This window comes from Elephas maximus, chromosome 17, assembly GCF_024166365.1.
Source record: "Elephas maximus indicus isolate mEleMax1 chromosome 17, mEleMax1 primary haplotype, whole genome shotgun sequence".
NCBI classification, from domain to species: domain Eukaryota; kingdom Metazoa; phylum Chordata; class Mammalia; order Proboscidea; family Elephantidae; genus Elephas; species Elephas maximus.
Genome location: NC_064835.1, coordinates 70,079,757 through 70,106,354, shown reverse-complemented (window position 1 = coordinate 70,106,354; position 26,598 = coordinate 70,079,757). Strand labels below are relative to the sequence as shown.

Here is a 26,598-nt window from a genome sequence, read left to right as displayed (position 1 = left end):
TTGTAGCATCTTTTATTTCTATTCTTTTCTTCTTTTGAAAACTATGTAACACGGGCCTTCCCCGGCTGAAACATCTTTCTGCTTTATTTTCTGGTGCCTTGTACGACGGGCTTGTTTAAATCCCAGCGTTCTGTCCGCAGCGTTAACTGCAAATTGTTTAGGCTCCGGGACAGAACATTTGGGGCAGCTTTGAAAAGGACCCCAAACTGTTAAATTCCCAGCTGGGCTGTGAGAGCTAATAAAAGACTTGAGACACCTCCTTGGGCATTAGAAGAAGAATTTTTTTTTTTCTTTTATGGGCTGAGATAAGCAACATCTAGGCCCCTCGCAATAGCAGCTGTTTTGCCACTCCGTAGAGACAAAATGAAAGGCTTTACCGCCGAAACATTGGAAACAACTTTCTTCTGGGGGGCAGGGGACGGTGGGTGAGGGGAAGGAAGTGTGCTTCGTACTCTCCGAGGGTCGTGGGGTTGACACTGGTAGGTGCAGCCCCCTGACAGTCGGTCCTTTCCCTAAGTTAGCTGAGCGCCTGCCCCCGAGGTTCCCCCCGGCCTCGGGCTTCGCACGGCAGCCTCCAAGTAACCTACTTAAATTAGCTTTCCCAATCCCTTACCGCTGCTCCTTTCTCCTCCACCCGGTCCTGGACCTGGACCTGGACCTGGAGCCGAGGGACACGGGCTAGTGGGGATGGGAAACTTAATTCAAAATGGCTGCTGGAACCGCTTGGGTTTTATCCTTAGCAAATGTTACCAATTTCTCAGGCCAGAAGGGCTGAACTGATCCTCAGATCCGGCCCATAGCTCCGGGCCTCCGACTTCAGGGCCCTGGGAGGAAGGGGAGGTGAGCAGTCACCGAGGTGGGGGTAAGGGAAAAGAAAAAAGTAGATGTCAAAACCAGGGTGGGGGTCCCTGCCTCGAGTTCCTCCGGCTGTTTTTCTTGGGCGCCTTTTTCACTGACTGGGGACTAATCAGGGGGCAGTAGTCTGCTAACTGAAAGGTCGGCGGTTCGAACCCACCAGCCGCTCTGCGGGAGAAAGATGTGGCGGCCTTCTGCTTCCTTAAAGTTTACGCTGTGGGGCAGTTGTACTCTGTCCTAGAGGGTCGCTGAGAGTCGGAATTGACTCGACGGCAGCGGGTTTGGTTTTGGTGTGAGGACTAACCATTGTGTTGTTTGTGACTGTTGTATTTTCTTGCAGACACCCCCTCTTCCCTCTCTTAGCACTGATTTTTGAGAAATGTGAATTAGCTACCTGTACCCCCCGCGAGCCGGGGGTGGCAGGCGGGGACGTCTGTTCGTCAGAGTCATTCAATGAAGATATAGCCGTGTTCGCCAAACAGGTCAGCAAAATAACTGTTTAAAAAGAAAAGAGCCCCCCCCCAACACATTTTCCAAGGTAGCTAATAAATAATCCACCCCAAGCCGTGCGTATTTTACGTCCCCTGAGACGTTCCTCCAATACGGGTGTGTGTTTGAGGATTATTGAAAAATAACCGTATTCAATCCCACTCACCGCTCCCCCCGCCCCATAACCTAAGACAGAACGCCCATTCTATAAAATAAAATCGCAAACACCACGCCTTGTAGCTGCTTTGGATTTGCCGAGCTACTCAGCGACCTGGAGAATCGTTCTTGCTACTAGAAGTAAGACCGAGCTCTGGTGGCGTTTTCGGCTTGTTTGATTCACATTGAAGTGTTTCTGGCGGGACCAACTCGGTGTCACCGAGTCCCTCCCGGAGGTTACAGACTGCCCCCATCAGTGTAATGAGGCAAGAAACCAGGCAAGGCCGCCAGATTTCAAATGTTCTTTTTTTCTTTCTTTCTTTCCCCTCTCTCTCTTCCCTCTCCTCATTTTTATTTAGATTCGCGCAGAAAAACCTCTATTTTCTTCTAATCCAGAACTGGATAACTTGGTAAGAGCAGATTCCTTCCTTATTCTCCCCCCACCTTCCCAACCAGCGCCCCCGGCTTTGCTTTGAGGGACCTGATTTCCTAGACGTGTCTCCCCGTAGCTGCAAGGCGGCCGTCAATGTTTCTGTCCACGGACAAGTGGTCGGGGGACAAGATTCCGGGGAAATAAATTCATCTCGAGAGGGGCCGGGCAAGGCGGCGCGGGGCAAGGCTAGCTTTTGTTTTTTTATGACAGCCGGGCTGCGCAGCTGTAATCAGCGCGGGGATTTATCTCTGGGCCTGTCAGCGTGTGTGCTTAAACTTTGCGGACTTCCCAGCCCTCAGAGTCGCGTCACCAGGGCAGCGACCAGGCCAGAGCCCCTAACCAACTAATTTTGCCTGAAAGGTGTGCAGAGAGTAGCAGAACGTTTTAATGTGACCAGCCACCATTGGGGGTGATCTGGGATATTTTCCATCCCCTCACTCTAAGGAAAAATCGAGTCCAGGGATGTGGCCCTTGGAGAGGGAGGTATGGGGCTGAGAGGGAGAGTCGTGGGGGGAGGAGAGTGTTTATGATCCCCACTTAGATGCTTTGTTGTTGTTTTAGCTATTTTTTTTTTCTTCTTAAGAAATATAAACCTCTAGGTGGTACCCAGTCGCTGCTATTAAATTTTAGTGTTATTGCCATAAATCAAAATAACTCTGTTTACTGGGGGGAGGGGGCTGGCTGGAGATGCTAGAGCCCTGAAAGCCAGTTTTCTGAAAACCAGGCATGGGGTGCTCATTCTTTTTGTATCTTTGCAGATGATTCAAGCCATACAAGTATTAAGGTTTCATCTGTTGGAATTAGAGAAGGTAATTTCTCTACCCCTTTACCTATTGCTTCTCGATCACCCCCAAACACACACAGAGGGAGGGTTCGAATGGCTGAAGTTCAGGCTTCTGGGACATTTGCATAAATGTCTTTCCTTCTGGTAATTGGTGTCAAGGCCAATCTTAGCATCTATTTCTTTTCATAGTTTAATTACAATTTCAGCCACTAAAACCGGGATCACGAACGCCCTAGTCTTGTGTTCTTACTACCTTGCTGGTTTTGTGTGAATAGTTGGAATTCTATGCATCCCAGCTGATGTTTCCACAATGCTGTTGCAAATTTGCTTCACAAGTTATACCTATGTGGTCTCAGCTCTTCCTCTTCTTCCTCTTCTTTGCTACCTCTGAGGGAGGAAAAAAAAAGTTTTGTTTAGTTTAGTGAGTTTCTGGAAGACAGTCTGAGAGCAGCGGCAGGTCAGACACAGAGGAGAGACGGAGGGGGTGGGGAGGAGCAGGCAGGGAGCCTGGAGGAGGTGGTGGGGGAGGCACATGAAACGTTTTGCAGAGACAAAGCAGAGTTGATAGTTGTGTCAATTTCTTGAATCTGTGAATCCTGCACACACCCCACCTTCATACTCAAGAAAAAGGGTGTAGGATAACATGATTTTGCTAGCTGTTCTATAAATCTCAGCAATAAAAAACTTAATGCATTGTAATTCCAACTAACATCACATTGCAAGCACTCTGGGGTTTCCTGTGAAATTTTGCATGTCAGTGATGCCTACGGCCTGTGACAGACCTCTCTGCTTACGCCTAAATATTGTGAGGCTTTCTTTTTCCTTAAAAAGAAAAAAAAATCAATTTGATAAGTTGTTCTGGCTGTAGGCTTTTTCATATCACAGGTACTGGCAATTTGATTTCCTTCTTCTTTTTTTTTTTTTTTTTTAAGGAAGTGTCCTAATATATGCTCCTTATGGATAGAAACCCCAGTTACAAATTTTATAGGGACTTGATTTTTCAGGCATATATCCTATGCCACCATACTACTGGTCCCTTGGATTTGTATGAATATGTGTGTGTGTATATACACATTCACATTTTTTTCCTTAGACACTTTGGAAAAGGATTTATGATAAGGTAACTGGGTGAAATTAAATAGTTTACCTTAAATGTCACCCACACAGGTCACCTCTCTAATGGCCACAGCCCGGGGAGCAGATGAATTTAACACGGGTGTTGAATATGTTGTAGCCTGTGAATCATCTTGTCACTGTCAATTTTCTGGGATATCTCTATTTTGCAAGAAAAGAAAGTTATTCCTAATTCTGGATGCATCTGGGGGTCTCTAGAGGACAATTGCCCTGTGTTTCCCCTATTTGGAAGTTTGGCACTCACAAGGGGGGTGGATTGCACTTGTCAGTGTCATTTATGCACTCCTGATTCTATTTCCATTTTTTGATTTCTGTCATAATGTAGGTACACGAATTATGTGACAATTTCTGCCACCGGTATATTAGCTGTTTAAAAGGGAAAATGCCTATCGATTTGGTGATCGACGATAGGGAAGGAGGCTCCAAATCAGACAGTGAAGATCTAACAAGATCAGCAAATCTAACTGACCAGGTACGCGCTTTTCAATCTTCAACATCCCTGGGAAAAAAAAAAAATCTGTATGCATATTGCTTGCTGGGTCACTACCACCTCCTTTTATTATTTGCATATGATTAAGTCCCTTTTAGATACATTTCCATCGAAATGAAAATTTTTGAATAATGTGGCTATTATTGCTTCATTAAGGCTGGCTCTGGGATTCGACCTGTGGAGATGAGCTTGTAAAAGCTTTGCCTGCAAACTTGACCTGTTTCTTGTCGCTTTTAATTTTTGTCTTTATTTTATTTACCCTCTATAATAATGGCAGTGTTAACTGCCAGTGACCGCCTCTGATTGGAGGCCTTTGTTCGGGAGCATTTCCACCCCCCCTTCTATCTCAAAGAAAAGAAAAAAGTGTAGGGTCTGCTTATTTCTTATTTTATTAGGAATAAATCCAAGATAGGTGGTCTAAGAGAGACAGTGAGGGTTTGAAATCTAGCAAATGCTGGCTATTTTCTCCCTGTCTATACGGTTCATTAGCCTGTCTTGTCAGTTTTCCTTGGCCGAACGCTTCTAGACCTCACTGAACATTGCTTTGTGCAGTGCCTGCTGCAAGCTCGCCCATTTTATTGTACTTAATAGAAAAAATAAGACTAGGCCGAGGTTATAAAAACAGACAAATATGGACTTTTGTCCTCCTCCTTTGCAGGCATCCTCCAGCTGGTCCATGCTCTGGGCCCACTGGGTTGGCAGCTTTTGCAAGTGTCACCATCAGGGCACCCCAGCGGCTCCCTGGATGTGGCGGGTGGAGGACCTAGGCAGCCTTCACTCTCTCCTGCTGGTTCTTTGCTTCCTGCGACCCCTCCTTTCCTGGGCTCCCTCCAGGCCCTTCTTCCGCTGCATTGCTAAGTGGGGATGCGTTTTACTTGGAGTTGCTGGGGGGATTTCTCTTTCTCTCACCCCGCACCGCTCTTTGGTCCCAGTTTATCTATCTCTTGTCGCTGTGTGCCTGGATTGGGCCAAAGGAGTTGCAAGAAAGGCAATGAAAGTGAAAAGGTGAGGAGTGGGTGAGATGAAACAGGGCCCAGGACAGCTCTCTGGCGAATTGTTGCAACAGGGCTCCAGATTTGGGTTGCCGGCCTCTCCCAGCCCCCACAAAGAAGGGAAGGCCCGGACTTGTTTCTCTTTCTAACTTGGCACGTGAATCCCGTCTTGGGGGAGAAATCAGCCTGCCTTTGTTAAGCCACAGGCCAGCTAGGCCGGCAGAGTTTTCCTTTGCAAGATTTGCAATGATCGCGGTTGGCCAGCGATCGCCTTGCCGGGGTTCTTGCCGGAGTGCCCTGACACCTCGGTCTTGGTGTCCTCTTAAGTTTTCTTCTCTCAGCATCACCCCCTTAAAATAAAAAAATAAAAAACCAGGTTGGGTATCTCTGGGAGACCCCACGACAGCGGTAAAATTCCTACTTTCCCCAAGATGAGTGGGGGCAGGCAGAGAACTGAGCTTTGATAGCGCTGGCACTCCGGGTCATTATTATTCAGTGAGTTGTAAACTTTCAGCAGTGTGGACGAATGCGCAGAACAAGAAGCTTGAGCACTCCTGGCGCTGTCCGGCCGAGGTAGGGAAGCTGCCGGCGGCTCCCGGCCCCGGCTCCGCGGGCTGCCGGGCCTCCCTCCTGGTTCAGCCCGCCAGATCTTGCCCGGGAGCTGTTAAATGCAGATTCAGCCGGGGAAGCCTCGGGTAGCTGCCGTTGAATAAAAATTGTAATCCAACAAGCCTAACTACAAAATGGGCTTCTAAAAGCTCCGGAGTGCTGGGTACATAAAGCTATTTGAGCAAATTACAAGAATCGCTTTGGGGCACGAATGAAATCAACACTTTAATTGCCTCCAAAATGAAGATTTATACCCCATTTTCTCAACGAATCACTATTTTATTAAAGTCAAAGATAAAGGACCAAAGTTCTGGGGTTCTTTTGGGGGAGGGGGGCGTACAAAACTGATGTAACATCATCGAGTTCTCCCCACACTCTTTCCGTAAACTTTTTTTTACCTAATTACCTTAATTTGAGATACACAAAGATTGGTGTGCAGTTGTATTAGGTTAAAATGCTCATTTTATTTTCCTCCCCTACCTACAAAAGGAGAAGCCCTGTGGGGCGTATTTCTCGGCCCCCGCCCCAACAGAATGGGCTTCGCAGCTCTGGGTGGGACGCGGCTTGCTGAGCTCGTGGACATGCTAGTCTGTGCGCGTGGGCGCGCTCGCGTGACCTTGCCGGCTCACCCCGGTCTCCAATGGTCCGAGAGCAGCAAACAAGTTTTCGCCTTTTAATTGTCCCGCTCCGGGAAACCGGGAGCAAGCATGCCTAGGCGCCTTTTGGAGAGGGGAGCGCCGAGTACAGAGCGCACGCGGGATTGTGCCCACAAATCCCGCGCGCCCTCGGGCACTGGGTGGACTCCCCTGGCCTGGGAAGGTGAGGAGAGCAGGATGAGGCGCCAGGGCCGTCCAGAAGGCGCCAGTTCTCGAGACTGGAATCTACTCGCCTGCCCCCGAGGACTCTGTACCCCACGTGCGGCGCCCTGGGAGCCGGATCCCAAAAGGCCAGCCTCTCCACCTGTCTGCGAATGCGGCCCGGCCAGTTTGAGCCTCTGCTGAAGGTGCGCTCCAGGACTGGACTGCTTCAGGTGTGGTGCGAGCGCGGGACCTTGTTAGCTCATTAACCCCCGTGTCTATGGGATCTGCTGGCGGCACGGTTTATTTTACTTTACGTGTTTTCCTCGGAGGGTGCGAAGGCTGCCACCCGCGCCGGGACCTGGGATCCGCGACGGTGATTCCAGCGGGTTTCCCGGAGGGCTAAGGCGGCGGAAATTCACTTGGCCTTGTAAAGTTGTTGGTTTGGGTGGTTTTGGTTTTTGTTTTTTAACCAAGTTAGGACGCCACTAGAAGCCATAACCCCGACCCTTGTCCCCTAACCCAGTCCTGGAGGCTGCCCAGAGGTCCCCCGGCCTGAGAGGCACGTCTGGCTGGCGCAGGCCTCCCGGGCGCCCTCTCCCGACGGCCGCGCTTCCCGGGGCTGAGGGCAGCCAGGGGCGTGGAGGCTTCCCGGCCTCGGGGTGGGGAGAGGGCCGGGCTGCGGGTAAAGAAGGGAAGCCAGGTGCGAGGCATCGAGGCGAATGTTGGGCTTGGTTAGCGACGGAATAGGACACGGGTTCGAAGGGAGGAAGGGCGCGTGTTTGGGGGAGCAGAGTGGAGTTGGGGGCGCTGCAAGGGGTAAGACAAGGAAGGAACTGGCAGCCCAGACATTAGATTTTAGGCTGTGCTCCATGTAGGAGCTGTCGAACAAGCCTCCCAGGGTTGTCTCTTGGTCATTGACCTAGAGTGGGTCGGGGAAGGAGTGGAGAGGGGAGCAGAGTTTCCGGGCCCCCAAGGCCGCCTCCCGGGGTGGCCACGCCTGTCCACAGCGAGCTGGAACTAAATGGGCCTGTGCTTGGCCACGAGCGCGGGCCCTGATTTTCCCTACGAGGCAGAGAAGTGGTCCCTTTGGATTATAGTTTTTATTCAACAGCCACTCTCCAGGGGGTCCTCGGCTGAATCTGCATTTAACAGCTCCTAGGCTAGGACCGGCGGGCTGCACAGGGCGCCCTGGTGCATATTAATCCAGATTTGTCTCCAACGTCTGGGGTGAAGTAATATGGCTCACGGAGAGGGAACCCGAAAGCCACGCTCGCCAGGCAGGTTAAATGCCAAGTGCCACTGGGCTCCCCGGGGGGCCGCCGCCAGGGCTGCGCGGCCCGGGCTGGAGAGCGCCAGACCGTGGGCCACGGGGACCCAGGGCAGCCCAAGGCCAGTGCCCTTTGGTTCCCAGTTGGGCCTGGGGACACTGATGGCGATCGTTTTATTTTTAAAAGTTTGGAATGTTGCTTCTAAAGCAGAGTTTTGGTTAAAATTCTTAAAACTGAACTAGACTTGACTGAAACGGCCCCCTCCCTCTAAATGGGGTAGTGGGACGTGCCTAAAAGAAGATCTAAGCTTTCTCTTTTGGGGAGGTGTTACGTGAGGAATGGAGAAGGGAAGGCAAGGAATAACCTAATGTCCTTAATGGACTGGATCTGCTGCTTAAAAAAAAAAAAAAAAAAAAAAGATGAGGCCAGTGGATATTTGTTCATACTGGAAGTAGAGGCAATTTGTTTTCCTCCAATAAGGAGACTGGGACACAAACAGTAGGGGGCAGGAAAATAGCCCCTTTGTCAGGTGGCCTGTTTCTAAGTGCTTACATTTGATAGTCTTATTTAAATTGTAAATGCCTAATAGGGTCCCACTTCTGCCTGATCCTGGAACCTCTCAGTCCACAGGTCTTGAGACCAATGGGGTCTTAGCATCCTCTGACTTTATTTTTGGTTGTTTTTGTGGGTCATGTGGTCTATTCTTAATTCTTTTTTTTTCTGAACTATGTCAAAGAGAAATTATGGCAAGATTCTCTTTAATGATTAAATAATAAGGTGCCGACTGCCTGTCACTATACTGGCTAATTGGGATGTTCTTTCTAGGACCTTTATTGCTTAGTGCCTTTTGAATTAGAAGTTAGTTGCTTACTAGGTGTGTTTTTTTATTGTTACTTTAGGATTGGCTTTTAGAGTGTATTTATGTTTGAACTTCAGAGTGGAAATGTATTGCTTCTTAATAGGGGCACTCGAAAACATTATAGAAAAACAATAAGAAAAAAAGAGAAATACAGGGTATATGCAGATAGGTTGGACCAAGTCCATTGTTAAATGTCCTGGAGCCTAAATGCTAATAAACTACTACAAAAGTTATTCTTATTTCATAGCTCCTCTCTCTCTCTGTCTGGAAGTCCCCAGTGCAAGTTCCATGGTTAATGGAAAGCAATGATACTAATGCTAGTTTGTGCAAAGTAAAGCCCCATAACAGTAACTATTGTTCAGTGATTTAACTAGCTCTGTGGTTATATTTTTAAAGTGGCAATAGGTCACTCAAATAGCAATCCCTCTCCCAGCAGAATGACTCCATTGCTCACCATGCAGAAACATATAGAGTGGTTGTGTGTGCTCTTGCTATCAGTCCTAATGCAGAGACTTTTATTAAAAAACATGGAGAAACTTAAATAGTAGAGGAAGAGGAGAAGGAAGAGGAAGGGGGGAGAGATAAAAATGTGGGCCATACTTAAAAAAAAAAAAAAACTAAAATACCATGCTATTATTGCCCTACTTTGAACATAAACAAATTTTAAATCATAATGTTTTCAAACACGGGTGTGTTTAAATTTTAAAATGTTTGCCATAGTCCAAAAAGATTTAAAACACAGCTGTTACTGGGTGATGGAAGGAAAATTATCCAGGAAAACTGCATACTCTTAAAAAACAAGGACTGTTTGTGGTGCCCTAGTAGAAATCTTGTGGTTTTAAGACCAAGCAGATAGGCTAACATATTACCATGGGGCTTACTGTTATAAAACTAGCTTACCTTCTCTCACAGGTGGAGTTGGAAAAACTGTGAAGAGTGCATAACAAGTTATGTTAAGACACTTGCCATAAATGAAAATAATGTCAACATGAATTCAAATGAAGTATTTTTGTGTTGGTAATATTATGTTTTCCATTACAACAACAATATTTTCTTATGCAAAGTAAACATGTTGAACAAATGGGGAATGGTAAAGTTTTAATAAATGATCATTTAATCATCAAACACAACCCAAGTATGTATACAGAAACTCTTAAAGGAAAGTCGGCATACAGCCAAATTCCTATAGGGACTCGCAGGGAAGTGATCAAAAAATGAACATGAAATAAGACTTCCTGTAACAAGGTCTATAATTCAACATTATTTGACTCCACTGTCAGGGAAATAGTTGAAGAAGAGTAAACTGATACCATTCTCAGTCATTTTTGTTACATAGTCTTAAATGTTTGCAACTGTAGCATTTTACATAGCCTTTTTTGGATTATGATGTCTGTCATATTTGTATCAAAGTAGTACTTGAATTTATGTTACAATCGAAACAAAAAATTGTTACTTTTTCTCCTAAGTGCCCAAAAAGGAGTTTAACGTTTAGAAATTAAATCAAAATTATGGGAAAGTATTCTTTTACAAATAAAGAAATAAAAATAGAAAACATGTGACACAGCCTATCTGACAGTGGTACAGATATCAGACTTAAAAGTTTTCAAAATTCCAAGTAAAACAGGACCGTTGTAAATCATGTTGGGCTTGCTGTCCTTAATCAGCAGGAAACATTAGAATATAATACCTGCTGAAAAAGCTAGAATTTTCTGTATGTGAAATACAGTCTCCCAACTGAAGTTCTGACAATAGTTCCAAAATTTGACATTTGGGGTTCAGTAAAAGTCTGGCCATTTTACTGCTCTTAACATGTGTGAATAAACTTTGCATGTGTAAAATCAATTTTGAAAAATTCAAGCAGATGAGAATGTCTGTGTGATGTAAAAGAACATCCTCTATACTTAAATTAATATGCCAAGCTTTCAGGATTATAGGAATTGGGGAATGCTTTTTTGGAACCTTAAATGGTCTCTCTAGGAAGTATACTTATATTGGGCAATTGCTGAATTTCCCACACTTAGAAATTTGACATTTTAATAAATGGCATAAAGGATACCCTGTGAAATAAGCAAGAATATACTCATTTAAACGTTTGTCACTACAGCCCAATTTCAATCAATCTAATGCATTCAAGCACACAGAATTAAAGCAATTGGCAATACTTTGCTAGACTCTGCACACTCTTTTGCAAAATAGCATTTCTTAATCTAGAAAATATGTCCTTGTTAAAGGAAAATACAAGAGGGCAAATCTTTTGAAACTATTTTATATTTCTTGACTTTCTTGGCTCAAAATTCCTAAAATTGATGAAAACATGCCAGAAAAAGTTTGTTCTCTGATGAAAAAAATGCTTATCTCTAAGTTTATTGAATTATACACCTGTTGTTTATTAGTATCATAAGTATATATTTACGAAGCTAATAACAAGGAACTCTGTCACTGTGATATGGGAAATAAGGAGAAACTTGTCTTTCTTAAATACATTGATTATTTGGCAGTCAGTTTGTTTAGTTTTATTCCCTTTTATGGTGGCAGGTAGCTCATTGGCATGGTTATGCACACAACTGTCTATCTCTCTCTTTTTTTTTTTTAAATCATGGCATATTCCTGGAAACTATTGTGAAGACGAATACAGTTAGAACCAGAACTAAGTCATTAACTCTTTTTAAGATATGAAATAATCATGCAGTGTCTTTGCCATGAGCTATACACCATTGTCTATGGCATGAACTGATGGGAGGATAAATGAGTTGTAAAAATTAATTTTGTTTATAATTCTCAAAAATACAGTTCCTACAATTAATTCTTCCCTTGACACTTTTTTTTTTAATGACTCCTTTTACAATTAATAGGATTTATACTCACAAGGTAAAGAACCTTGAGCGTACAATGTTATGGGTCTTTAAAAGCTTAAACGAAATCATATTCTACCATAGAAAGGAAAACTTCTATTAATAAGCTTACTAAGTATTACTTTCTAAATAACCACAACTTTTTAGGAGTTTAACAAGTTTATGGTTGTGTGCCATCGAGTGGATTCCAATTCATAGTGACCCTACAGGACAGAGTAGTACTGCCCCAGTGGGTTTCCAAGGCTGTAATTGTTACAGAAGTAGACTGCCACGTCTTTGCTGGCCAGTTCGAACTGCTGACCTTTTGGTTAGCAGCCAAGCGCTTTAACCACTGTGCCACCAGGTTTCTTATTTAGAAAATAGATGTAAATAACTAATTTTGAGTGAAATTATTCCCTGGAAATATAAACTAACTTGGAACTAATTATCATTGCTAATAAATTCCCATTTCTATATATTTTTCCTTACACTGAAAAACATGCTATATATATTTACTATTTACTGGCTGTAAGTATCTGTGTTGTTGTTGACTGTTTAGCAAGGCAGAACTATAGTTCTTTCTTTCCCCGATTACTTCTTTTCTACTGTTTGGTAAACCTCTGCCTGAGATTTGAGCTTGAACTAGTCTGGTAGATCTCATTTCCCTATTTGGGTACCTTGTGGGTTATTATCCGCATATGGGTGTATTTTATTGAGAAGATGAAAAATGTTACTCACTTTAGAACAGGAATGAATAGAGACCAAAGTGTCAGATATTCCCAACCTGTGCTTTACAATGAGGTGAAAAACTGGAAACTGTTGTCCTTGTTTGCCTTCCTGACGGCTGTGAATACTCGATATAAGGATTCATATCAGCCCCTTTGTGGTCTCCCTCTTAATGCCTAAATGTTTGCTTTCAGTGACTGTATACTTAGTTGATTGTCCATATTTGGTCCCAGACCTTGATGATTTGCATTTCATTCTGAATTTGCATTTGCATAATGTCCCATAGAAACTCTTTAAAGTGGAGTGTGCTTATGACTGTTATGAAACTCTAGAAAATGAAGTTTACAATGAAATCAACATAGCCATCAAAAGGACAATGAAGGGAGCAGTTTGATGTAAACCCAAGTTTTCTCATCCCATCCCAACTTGTAAAAGGTTTCTCTCTCTTAGAAATATTAGAAGCTGAATGAATAACAATTTCTTTGACAGTAAAACTCCTGTTAATGTCTCCGTAACTATTGGGATGTGTTCTCAAACATTTACTTAATTTCATAGACAAACTATAATTAACTGTGACCTGCAGTGTTCTCTGTTATTCAGAGGCAATTCCTTAGTGATTTGAAAATTTAATTTCAAACTAAATGCTGTGCAATATCTGAGGCCTAAAGGTGTACTTACCCTATTTACATGAAGCAGAGTGTTGATGTGTCTATGGGGCTTCAAATGGGAGATGCATTTTTGGCGGGGTACAAGGACAGCAATTTTTACAGTGTAAAACTCTTAGCAAATTAACTACAGAAGGTGAACTCTTTGGAATTTTTTTTTTTTTTTTGCCTTCCTTTCTATTTACTGCAATTTTAAAGTTATTCTCATGGAAACAAAAACACAAAACAAACACTGTGTGTTTCATGGGGCAAAAACTTATATATGACATTTTAAACCTAGTTATTTATTGATCCTAAAAGCCAGCAATGTAGAGAGAGAATTATTTAAAAATAACAGCTAATAGCGATATGCTATTAGCTATGATGTTGTCATCAGAGTGGTAGAATTAAATCGGGTGTTTGGGGTTTAGTTGGAACGTATACTCCAAAGTTCCCGGCAGACCTGGAGTTGTTTTGAAATCCTGCATAAGAATATTTTAGTGTGAAGACTTTGGGATAACTCACCATTGAACATCACTTTTATTCTAAATTGTCCGTTCATATGAGACTCTGTCTCGTGAGTAGCCACCCTGCCCTTCACTCTTGAACAGTTCCGATAAATGTATTATTTATTTACAGTCTATTGTATACATTATTTATAGGAAATGCGCCATAACCCTACAGAGCATATGGCATTTATCTTCATGAGACAGAGGTGGCATCTCTGCCAAAAGTGGCATAACCCTGAGTAGATAATAAAGATTACCCTCAGGGTACAGATAAATATCATCTCTTACAGAGTCATTCCATGTTTGTATTGTATAGCCCCAGATGCAAATAGTTTTCTATTTTCATTTTAATTGTCATAGTTTTTTTTTTTTTTTTTTTTTTTGGCTCCAGCTTCTGCCAGAAAGAATCAGGACTTTTGCATTTTTGAATTAATCTTGATGATAAATTAATATGTTTGAGGAAGAAAAAAAAAAAAGTAACAGTACCATTTAACCCCTTCCTGTCTTTTAGCACGTGTTCCCTGTCCCTAACATGTTCTCAAATTTTCTGAGGAATATTGTCCATGACATTTTTAACACTGGTTGTGTGTATTTGGTGGCTTGGTCTCTTGTTTCACCATAGATTGGGACTGTGTAAGTGATGTTAAATGACAAAGTTACCAACAGAAATAGCAGCTGCCTGCACAAAATAACAGAAACAGGTCCGTCAATGCTTCTGCTGTGCAGATCAAGTGTATTGTGGGTGTTCAAACATTTTTTATTCTAATGGTTATTCAAAAGCAATAACAATCTACATTTGAGTGAGTATAAACATTTTTATTTGGGAATTCGGAATTTGCAGCAACTCATTTTATTTTCCAAATTACCCTACCATTTTCAATTAGGGGCATTGTTCTCCATTCTACTGTTGCAACGTCTTAAAGGTTTGCTTGCCACCCTAACTGTGAGTTGTCTGAGTGTTTAATATTTATTGAGGGCATGTAAAGAACATGCCAGTAGGGAAAGGAGAGAATAAATCAGTAACAAATCAATGATGGGGATTTCCTTCACTTCTTTAGAATACTTCCAATATTCCGAATACTCTATGACTGCTGAAATGGTATGAATAGCCTCTAGAATAACAGCCTCAGGTATGGCTGAAGAATGGCCTTCTGCCTAACTGGGGTTTCTTAAAAAAGTATACCAGCAATGCAGCTCTGCGTTCTGCTGCTGAAATTCACAGTTGCTTTGGTTGATCTCCCAGTTAAGTGCCTTGAAATACAGAGAACAGGGCCATTCTAGGAACTAGAAACTCAAATGAAATTTCAAGATGCTTTGAGAGAAGCCTCTTTGATGATTTTATCCCAGATAAATAATGCAGGAAAAGGAACTAATCTCCCCACCTCCAAATTTAACACCAGCAGAAAGCTTAAAGGTTCAGAAATCCTTGAGGAATAACAGACACTTTAAAAGTGAAATTTGATTGAAAATATAAAAAGCTGGCAGTGCTTCAAAAAAAGGGAAGTTAGAAAATACCCTATTGCTAATTGTTAATGGAAATCAGTGGTAAAATATAAATTTCCAAGAGTATTTTACCCAAAGTACATTGCTGTTAAGATAGTGGTGGAATAAAACTGGACTACATCTTGGCTGAATTATTGTTTTCTCTCTGACTTCACAATTATGGATCCTATGGTTTTTTATGGTGTGAGGGTTTAGAAACCGAAAAGAGAAAACTCCAAAAACACTTGAGAGAGAACGAAGTGTTCCGATTGCAACTTTTAGTTCCATCCTTTGTGGCAGGTGGTGTCCCAATGAAGTATACATACTATAGAGTCAAAGTGCTCTGAGTCTGAATCTCGACTCTGCTACGAGAGAGCAAGTCACTCGCCTCTCCGAGCCTCAGTTTTGTCATCAACAAAATGGGGATAATAATAGCACCCACTTCACTGAGCTTCTGTAAGAACTAAATAGGAATACATGTAAAGCATTTAGCATAGTAAACCATCAATAAACAGTATCTATATTAAATATTAAAAAAATTTTTTTTATATTAAATAAGGGAGCCCTGGTGGCGCAGCAGTTTTCAGCTACTAACCAAAACGTCAGCAATTAAATCCACCAGCTGCTCCTTGGAAACCCTATGGAGCAGCTCTACTCTGTCCTGTAGGGTCGTTATGAGTCAGAATTGACTCGACAGCAATGGTTATATTAAATAATATTTTAGCTTCCTATTTGTATTCTGCCTAGCCTCTAAAAACATTAATTTGATTTGGGGAGGGAAGACTGGGTGCTGGTTAGTGGGGGAGAGTGTTATTTTATAGAGCATTTTGTAATCATAATGTTTAAGAAAATATTATTTTAATCCTTGTGAAGAGGGGTTACCATAATTGTGATGTCATAGTGGTGTAGAAGGAGACCAGACACTCAGATGTCTTGCTGAGATAGCAGAGTCAATCACTGCAGGTTGGCTCTTCAGTTAAAATTCAAATGATAGGTTATGTGCAGACCTTGTGCTAAGTACTTTTTTCGACATTTATGAGGGCAAATACTTCATGCTGAGACCCAATAGCTTACAGAGTCTTATCAACTGCTGGTACTCAGGATACAATGTCTTCTGTGTTGTTGGAGTTACTGGATGTTCTCTTTGTGAGGATGGTTGTCTAGAAAGTTTGTGGTTTGAGGATTGCTTTATGTAAGACACTTTTGAGTTTATTCTATCTTAATTTGTTTGCAGAACCAGGAGCACTGAATACTGTTACAAATGTAAAATAAAACATTGAGAAGCAAACGCTTTTACAAAAGGACTTTATAGCAACAGGTTTAACTGGAATATAATTCACAGATTCTTCCCTCACTACTAAATAGAAATGATAGAAAATAATCTGAATTTCAGCAATTAGCTGTCGGCAGATAACGAGAGAATATAGTTTGAAATATTTGGATGCAAATGTAGTGGTGCCAGTTGGATTAGGGATTTTTTAATTTATTTTTTTAATGAAACATTTAACTCCATGAACTAGAGTTCACAGGTATGATTCCAGGAGTAGAAGCATATACCCAGTAAAAAACCCAGTGCCGTCAGAAGCATATAGAGTCTTTAAAATCATTAAATATAATAGTTTGCATTTATTAATAACATCCCAGCCATGATACAGCAGCATAGAAAAATGAAACATTATTAAAATGTAAATAAATACTTTTATGAAAATGCCTAGTGTCCTAAGGCTTTATCTTCTGTTCATGAGATATTTCTCCACAGCAAACTGCTTAGTAGAATTTGGACATTTGGTACAATTGAGTCATTTCTAAATTATTCATTAACACTTCATTACTTTCCAGTTTTGAGGTTTTGGTAAAACTGATTGTCAACTCTTGGTCAAAGTTTCCCTTTGGTTGTAAATATTCTTTTTTCTTGTAATTTGTCTGAACGCATCCCATGTTGGAAATCTACGTTATCTTCTTAGATCATGGTGGGGTTACCATAGGATGGAGTGACCATTGATCTCAATGTAGAAAAATTGGACAAAAAAGTATCAGTGCTGTGAGATTTCATCAGGAGAACTTTTGGAATACTTTGGGCTGTGGTTTCTACCTGTAGACTTCTCTTTAGTATTGTGGGTTCATTTTTAACTTCTTGCATGAATTAAGTCTGTGGATTAATAAGAGCTGACCAATGTGGAGACCTCAGAGGTATCAAGCTGTGGGAAAGTAGAGTTTTCAGGAACACTGCGAGGGCGACCCGCAGTGCTAGGCTCGAGCTTCCCAAGGCTACTGCCCTTACCTGCCAGGGTAGCCAACCCAAGTATCGCACAGAGGATAAAGCTTGGACATTCACTGAAATGTAGGCAAAATGTCTACTAACCTAAACGTTGGCGGTTCAGATCCACCCAGCAGTACCGCAGGAGAAAAGGCCTGGCATCTGCTTCTGTTAAGATTGTTGTTGTTAGGTGCTATTGAGTCAATTTCAGCTCATAGCCAAGAAAACCCTGTGGACCACAGTTCTACTCTGCACATGTAGGGCCTCTGTGAGTCAGAATTGACTCAACGGCAACTAACAATAACAACAACATGAAAAATCTTTAGTTTATAAATTTAATTTAAATTAGCTTTTCCATAGTGTTTTGCCTTATTCTTTGTGCATGCGCTATGCGCATGTTTCTGTATACGTGTGAGTGGGCACACACGGGTGCACATGTGTGTCTCCATGTCTGAATCCAAGGCTTCAGTGGTTCCTGGGGCTTGCGCAATCACCTGATACAACACTTTTCATTTAAAGATGAAATTACTCCTTGGAGAATTTTCACCAAAGGCAAAAAAAAAAAAAAAAAGCACAAAAATTCTTCTCCTCCCTACATGCCTCATTACACAGAGATAGAGGGTTCAATGTTTGAAAAATTTTAATTTTTATAGATTTTATTTGTAGTATGTGAGAACTGGGGAATATGGAACTCAATTTAATGGATGCTGTCTTTGCCATCACCAAATACCCACCACTATCATCATGAATGTGTGTATGTATATATATATATATATATTTTTATTAAACAACACACCAGAATTCTTATCTGTTAAGGGTTTAGAAATCTACCTTATTCGATGCTGAATTGGACACACTTATTTTGTGTGTAAAGATACCACTGGCACCAGCATAGCCAGTGCCAGAACTAAGGGGTAATTGGGATGATTGTGGAGATGCGTTTCTAGATTAAAAGTCCACAACAGCAAACATGACAGGCCGGCGTGGGGAGAAAAGGAAGTGTGAGAGCCACAGGTTCTGAGACGGGATGCTGGATTTCCATTGTCTTACCACTAATTTACCATCTGCGCTGAGTCACCAGAATTACCCTTCAGGCCTCTATTAAATGGGGGGTAATAAGCACATTTCATCACAGCATTAAAAAAGGGTTCAACAAGAACCCTAGCAGGTCAGCAGACTTGGCAAAAACAGGGCAGTGGGGGAGGGGACAGGGAAGGAAATGAGGACAAGAAGGAGAATTGATGCAGAAACAAGGAAGAAATGTTTGAGGGAGATAACATTTTAAAAAGTTTGCCTCCCCGCCAAAGGGGAGCATGGCCCATCACCACGAAGACCTCAGCCTGGTCCAGTTGGCCAGCACCAACCATCACCTGTCTTTCCTTGTATCCTCTTTCGGCAGGACAGAGTGTGGACTTATGAAAGGTTCCCTAAAACACTGTTTCACAGAATGTCGAAACCATCTTCAAGCACATTTAAACATGGTCCCTGAATCTGCAGCGTGCATTTCCACTGAACTAGTAATTTACCGATGTTTAAGACATTTAAAAATGTGTAAAAAGTAAGAGGGCAGTTTTACTGTCTTTAAAAACAACACAATACTGCCCAAACTTGTCTTGGCTAAATGAATTTTGCTTAATGATATCCAGGGATTTTTTTGTTTTGTTTTGTTTTGGAAATTCGTATAAAGAACTTTATCTTCTTTTTTCTGAATTAACTTGTATTTGAAGTGGAGTAGACACAGCCTCAAAAGGAGTATGTTTTGTTAGTCTGGTGCAGAGCAGACTTTACCTAGGGATCTAGCAAATCGTTGTTGTTGTTAGCTGACATAGATTTGGCTCCTGACTCATGGTGACCCCATGCACGGTAGGATTGGACTCTTATGATCTATAGGGTTTTCATTGGCTGATTTTGAAAGTAGATCGCCAGGCCTTTCTTCCTAGTCTTTCTTAGTCTAGAGGCTCCACTGATATCTGTTCAGCCTCATAGCAACATGTAAGCCTCCACTGAGAGGTGGGTGGCGGCTGTGCGTGCGACTCAGTGGACCGGAATCAAACCTAGGTCTCCCTCATGGAAGGTGAGGATTCTGCCACTGAATCACTGCTGTCTCTTCTTAGCAAACTGTCGGTGCTCATTAAGTGTTGGTTGAGTGAATTGAATGACTATATCGCATGTTTTGACTATCAAACATACTAATGGATGCACTAGAATTTCAAATAGGAATTTAAGCTTATCAAGCTTATCAGATTTTAAATAAACCAAAAAACAAAACATAACCAAACTCATTGCCATTGAGTCAATTCTGACTCATAGCAACCCTATAAAAACCAAAACCAAACCCAGTGCCATCAAGTCGATTCCGACTCATAGCGACCCTATAGGACAGAGTAGAACTGCCCCATAGAGTTTCCAAGGAGCACCTGGCGGATTCGAACTGCCGACCCTTTGGTTAGCAGCCGTAGCACTTAACCACTATGCCACCAGGGTCTCCTATAGGACAGAGTAAAACTGCCCCATATGGTTTTTAAGAAGCTGCTGGTGAATTTAAATTGCCAACCTTAACCCTTAACCACTGCTGCACCAGGGTCCAGATTTTAAACACCTATAAATAAAAAAACTGCTCAGCACCCTGTCTCCCCCCAGCTTCAGGAACACACAGATAGATATGCATGTGTGTCTCACAGCAGTACGTGGGCCCTTTCTCTCTTCCTCATCTTTCTGGACATGGGTTTCTCTGTTTCCTTTTCCTGGAATGACATCATTGACTGAGGGGTGTACAAGAAGTCTTCTCTGCTGAACCTCTGTGCATGTAAGGATCCTGAGAGACACCATTTAGACAGAGATGAAACATCAAAGGGGTAGGGTTCATTAGATGTGGCCACCCTGGCAGTGCGGGGTGGAGGTGTTTGGTGACCCTGTCCACTATGCTACATGGGCATGCAGGGTGTGCGTGTGTGAATGTGTGTGTTGTGTGCACACGTGCAGATGTGGGGATGTGAGCGTGTGTGCATGCGTGTGCATCATAGCACATTGTCACATTCCCCACGTGGACTGGTGGCTCCTCTGATCTGGAGGGACTGGGTTGTTCACGTTTGGAGACAAGCCAGCTCTTTCAGGTCACTAGAGATCATTTCCTAAGGAGACCCTAGTGGTTTGAAATAGTAAATGTACCTCCCAAAAGAGAAAGCTGCCTATTGGCAGGTGCAGACTGACTTCAAATTTTTAGCACTGTGACTGTTTCTGTCAATTTCTGTGTAGCTGCTAGCTGACCCCTTGAGAGTGAAAATCACTAGACTTGCAATGATTCACCTTTTTGAATGGGACCGGTAGGACAGAAGTTTAAAACTAAGTACAAAAACCCTACTATTTATTTTTGATTTGAAAACATGATTGTGGCATCATGCTGATGAGATCAGGGACAGATTACCCAATAAGCAAGGTACACACAGGCTTACTTGTGCTTACTTCTGATCTGTAGTGCACAATTTCACCTGTTTTTCACTACACGAAACATAGTACTTAGGTTATTCATTCATTAGAAACGTGTATTTGTATCTACCATGATAGAGAAATTTCCCTAGGGTTGAGAATAAAATAGAAAATAAGATGTAGTCCTGGACTTTAAAACATTCATAGTGCAGAATCAGAGACAGCCACAAAGCAATGTAATGACAGAGGTGTACATGAGATGCTCTGAGCCTGACTCATGCTGGAGGTGGTGTGTGTGTATTAGGGAAGGCTTTCTGGGGGAGGTGATATCTGAGCTTTACCTTAAATAAAATGTAGGAGGTAATCAGGGATTAGGGTCAGGCAGGGCACAGCAGGGCATTCCACGCAGATGGAAAGGTGAACTTGGGTCCGGAGGGATAAGCAGCAGGGTATCTACCAGAAATCAAGTGCAATTGGGTGCTGCTGGAGAATAAGCAAAAAAGGAGAAGAATGGTCCCCAGGGGCTGGATTGTGAAGGGCTTTGTATACCAGATTGTATTCTATAGGCAGTAAGAGCCATTCATTCTTTCAACGAACAGTTTTTGAGTGCCAGCAAATTACTGGGCACTGTACTTGGTGCTCAGGATGCAATGGTAAGCAAGACTGATACAATGTCTGCCCTCCTTAAGCTTGTGTTCTATGAAACTGAGCCTTTTAAAGTGGGGGAGTGATGTAGGCCTAAAGAAGAAGAGCAATCATTAATATAGAAAATGCGAGATTGATCTGAGAACAATTTACAGGTAAAGATGGTCAAGACTTGATAACTGATTGGGTGGGGAGGTGGTGAGAAAGAGAGAGCGAGGTCACGGATGGTTCTCAGATTTACACCATGGACTTGATGGCACTGGGTTCACTGGGAGGACTGAGAACAAAGAAGAACTAGTAGGAGATTTGGTGGGGAGAGGAAGTGTTTAGCTTTGGGCTTGTTGAGCTGGGTGGACATTTTTGCAGAAATATAAACCCGTTGCCATTGAGTCAACTTTGACTCTGGTGACCCCATGTGTATCAGGATAGAACTGTGCTCCACAGAGTTTTCAAAGGCTGATTTTTGGGAAGTAAATCACCAGGCCTGTCTTCCTGGATACCTCTGGGTAGACTCAAACCATCGACCTTTTGGTTAGCAGCCTAGCATGTTAACAGTTTTTACCTACCAGGACTCTTTGCAGAGAGATAGTTAGCAGGTATTGGGACCTACAAAGTCTAAAGACCAAACAAAAGGTCCAGAGACACAAACTTGGTAGCATGTGTGTGACAACTCAAACTGTGATAGTGAAAAGAATAGTCCAAGGAAAAACATGGAAATGGATAAGAGGACCGAATCCTGAAGTATGTCCAAATTTAAGGCATAGCTGGAGAAAGGATTCATCAAGGAAAGAAGGAAAAAAAAGTCACTGATGAATAGCTTTATTCAGGAAGGCAGGCTAGTTTTTGAAGTTGAAGTTTGTTTGTTAAAATATTGGTGAAACAGTAACTAATGAACAATTTAGTTTAGTTCAGTAAGTATTTAATGAGTGCTGAACACAAGTCAGGGTAGCCCTGATGGTGCAGTGTTTAAGTGCTTGGCTGCTAACAGCAGTTTGAACCCACCAGCCACTCCACAGGAGGAAGAAGTGGCAGTCTGCTTCCATAAAGATCACCACCTTGGAAACCCTATGGGATTGTTCTACTCTGTCCTACAGGGTAGCTATGAGTTAGAATCGACTTGATGGCAATGGGTTTGGAATACAAGTCATACACTATGCTGGGGGAAAAAAGGGAAAGACAGAGGAGATTAAGCTACCATTTTTGCCTTGGAGGAGTCTATAGTTAGGGGAGGCTACCACTTCCATTTCAATATCAATCCCAGACACCAGTGAAATTGCCTTATAAATAAAAAAAATACTACTCAATGAATTTAACTTATCATAAAACACAAACTGCTTACTGTGGAGCATTGCTGAGGGATGGTAGAAAGAAATGAGTGTGTTCCAGCTGTCTCAGAGAGAAGGCATACAGGGAACCATAGCTTGCTTCAAGTTATTTCAGGTAAATTAAAATGGCTCTCTTTTGGGGCCCCAGAACTGGAAAAAAGCATGGGTAGAGATTAAAGAGAGGCCTTTTGGTTTATATATTCTATGATATATTTATATATTGACTAAGAAGAACTTCCTGATGGAGCAAAGCCCTAGCTGGCTGCCTCTGTCAATGCATATAGTGTCTGGAGGACTATGTTGTTGTTAGCTACCATTGGTTGGCCTCCCACTCATGAAGACCTCAGGTACAATGGAACAAAATGCTGCCCAATTCTGCACCGTCTCCACGATCAGCTGTGGATTGGACAATTGTGATCCATAGGGTTTTCATTGGGTGATTTTCAGAAGTAGATCACCAGGCTTTTCTTCCTTCCTAGTCTGCCTTAGTATGGAAGCTATGCTGAAACATACTCAGCATCATAGCACCATGCCGATTTCCACCGACAGATGAGTGGTGGCAGTGTATGGGGTGCCTTGGCTGAGAATCGAACCCAGGTCTGTGGCATGGAAGGTGAGAATCGTACCACTGAGCCACCAATGCCCTCAGCTGGGGAACCACTGTCCTTCAAAATTGGAGTTACAGTGTAGACTGGATGATCCGTAAGGTCCTTTCCAGCCCTGGTTTACCTGTCTAACCCTGAGAACTTCTCCTAAAGCAGGGGTTCTCAAACTTTTGGAGGATCACATACCCCTCTGAGAATCTCATAAAAAGTTACGAACACTATCCCCAGAGGGGAAAAAAATGAAAGTATGTACATAAACACAAATATTTTTAAAACAAGACCTCGTTGAAGTCTTCCATAGAAAGTCCATGGGCTTCAAGAGGTTAGGGCCTCTTGTCTTGGTTTACTTCCAAAGGATGAGAACACAGCCATTGCTTACTCTGGAATTATATACGTTGAAGTAAGAAACATCTTTGAGACTTAATTTGGAACCATGACTAAGGTTTGCTATGCATCCGATGCAGTGTATCATTTGATTTTATTCTGTCTGTCAGCCTTCCTTTACAAGTGGCCCCAAGCAACTCACAACTTCACAGATAAATGTACATAATCATATGCACATATTTTATTTTAAAAATAATAATGATGTTGTTTGCCACTTATAGTCACCAAGGTATATTATTGTAACTGAGTTTCGTTAGCAATGGATTTAGGGGGAGTTCTTTCTGATTAGGGCCGTCTTACATATTTATACTGGAAGAGTTCATGAGCTATTTTTGATACTTAGACTTTAATCATGCTTAATGAACTGAACTAAACATAATTCTTGCTTTGTTTTGGTAACCTTGTGGATTTCTTCTAATGCTCAGTTTCATGTGACTACACCGTTTTTGAAACACTAGTATGTGAAATGCTAATCCAAGAGAGGACCACAGAAGTTAGATTTCATTTCATAGAAGTGCATTCCGTATTCACAGACCTGGAAGAGCAAGGCTGTGAGAAGAATGATATTAGGTGGAAAATATTGGCTCCTACCTTGGGTGAACACACACATTTAAACATATAGGTTGCACAAAATTTGGATAAACTGAGGTGGAATCCAACATTTCTTGCATGAGTGCCTGTATAATGTGGCGATAGCTGTGAGAAAAGAGGAGCCCAGCATCTAAGACCCAACACAATGAAAATGCAATGAATTGGAATGCCTCACAGATCATAGCGGAATCAGAATTTCCAGCAAGGAAAATCTTTTCATGGTGAATTAAGTGGTGGATGAAGAAAAATGGTGATTGAAAAAAGGTAGGCACAGATCACAAACACTGGGCTCAGGGCTCACCGCTGAAGATTTAAGAACCTTAGCTAAAGCTATGCAGAATAGAATGTGGAAAATTGAATTTACTAAACAATTAAGCATTGAATTAATCTACATCCTGCACAGGAGAAAAGTGGGGGAGGGAGCGGAGCAGAGCTGAATAAATCAGTGGAGCTCATTAGAAGATAGCGAATATATCAGGTCTGTTGTAGCATGAAGGAGGACAGTTTTCTGTATAACATGGTATAATTCTTTGGTTCTAAATCACCTTTTTGGAGTCCTGGTCTTAATCAGATTAACAAACATGTTTCTGATGAGGTAAGTCTGTTGCTCTATATTTTAGCTCGTTATCGCTAGCTTTTCTATTAATTACAAGTCAGATCACCAGTCAACAGTAGTAGTGAGGGACAACATAAATAAAATGAGAGTGCCCAGGAGATGTCACTTGCAAGATCTCATGCAACTCCCACGGGTTCCTGCAGCCTCCCACATGCCTTGCCGGTCTTTTGTTCAATTACAGTTAATGCAATAGTTTGCCATTTTCTCCTTCTAATTATATTTTCAAGTGGGATTTGTAGCACATAGAAAAACATCCTTTTACATGTAGAGGCACCGGGGTTTTGTGCCTGGCATTGGCTGCCCCCTGGGTGCTGTACTGTTCTGTCTGCAGAGCTCTGAATAAACAAGTCTCCCTTTTAGAGCTGCAGTTGTACAAACTGAAAATTTATGCATTAACTGTTTGCATTCTGAGCATGTGGCCCAGATTACGTCTTACAGCACTCTCCTGGTATGCTGCAGAATACGGATTTGCAATAAACTCTCCTTTCACAGCCCACGTATCTTTCAATCACAGACGCAGCAGATAATTAGCACTGTTTTTTTTTTTTTTAGAATATGCATAATGGCTGAGTCAAACAGACAAGTGGCATATTTTTCTGTGACTTTATTTCATTTTTCAGGCTATTCTCGGACTCTGGCCATGATGACAGCATGCATAGCAGGGAAAGCATCTTTTTCAGGAAAAGTGAATCTTTCCCTTGGATTCCTAAGCAGCCAACGCCTTAGATGGGATCTTTACTTTTCTCCCCCTGAGTGTTTAAAACATTTGGATCTCCTCAGTCCTTCTTATCTTCTCTGGGATGTGAAAATACTTTTCAAGAAATAAGCAAAGAGCACTTTGATTTTTCTAGGCATGTTAAAAAGATTGGGAGGGTCAGTTAACTTTAATAGTCCCCAGTCATGAGCCATGACACTGTATGACTGAGAGGATGTATACATACTTTACATTCGAGATCATCCTGCATTCCCACTCATAATCTTGAGGGCGAGACCCTTGCGAGCCAAGAATCTGCTTTCTCTTCTGCCCCATTCGCCCTGCAGGGTGCCCGGTGACTCACCAGGCTGTTTGGAAATCTAGCACTAAAAGCTAATTAAAATCTTTTCTGGCGATAAAGGGAGATTTGGGAGAAGTGTCACCATGATTGTTTTCCCCAAGAATTTAATTTACAGCCAGTTTTTCCTATCTGACTGTTACTTTCGAATGAACCAAGTGATAAGAAGCAACATCTGTTTTTCGTTCAATAGTACAAGAAGGCTCGGCATGGGGCTGAGTGTACACAGTCCATGTGAACCTATTGTTATTCTCGTTTCTTTTTTGTCCCTGTGCCTGGTCCATTTGCCACGTACCATCCGGCAAACAGCTGACACATACGAGCTATTATGGACCCAGGCCTAATTGTGAGGTCTTGAAAGCGCTGCCATGTTTGTCTTCCTGGTTGAATCAGAGGCCTCTCTAAGCCCCAGAGCTACAGACCACCACTCTCATTTTGCATTTGCCGAGTAGCAGGCTGTCGTGCCAGAGGGTGTGTTGATGTTAAAAATATAGTCAGAATCAAGTGGCAGCATTAATTTTTCCCTCTTTGCCTGGAATGTTTCTGTTTTCCTTGGTAATAAAGCATACGATTACTTCCAGAAAAACTATTTTGTCGATATTATTTTAGCTTGGAAGGAGAAATCGGCAAATTTTA

General features: G+C 42.4%; 1 protein-coding gene across 6 annotated transcripts in view; it reads left to right on the top strand.

Moving 5' to 3' along the window:
• Positions 1–26,598, top strand: part of MEIS1 (Meis homeobox 1) — a 142,577-nt gene that overhangs the window by 3,614 nt on the left and 112,365 nt on the right. For all 6 annotated transcript variants that reach the window (XM_049857622.1, XM_049857623.1, XM_049857627.1 and 3 more), the window contains exons 3-6: positions 1,196–1,337; positions 1,860–1,910; positions 2,692–2,742; positions 4,177–4,323. In XM_049857622.1, coding sequence (XP_049713579.1) covers positions 1,196–1,337; positions 1,860–1,910; positions 2,692–2,742; positions 4,177–4,323 — 391 coding nt within the window. The remainder of the gene's footprint in view (positions 1–1,195; positions 1,338–1,859; positions 1,911–2,691; positions 2,743–4,176; positions 4,324–26,598) is intronic.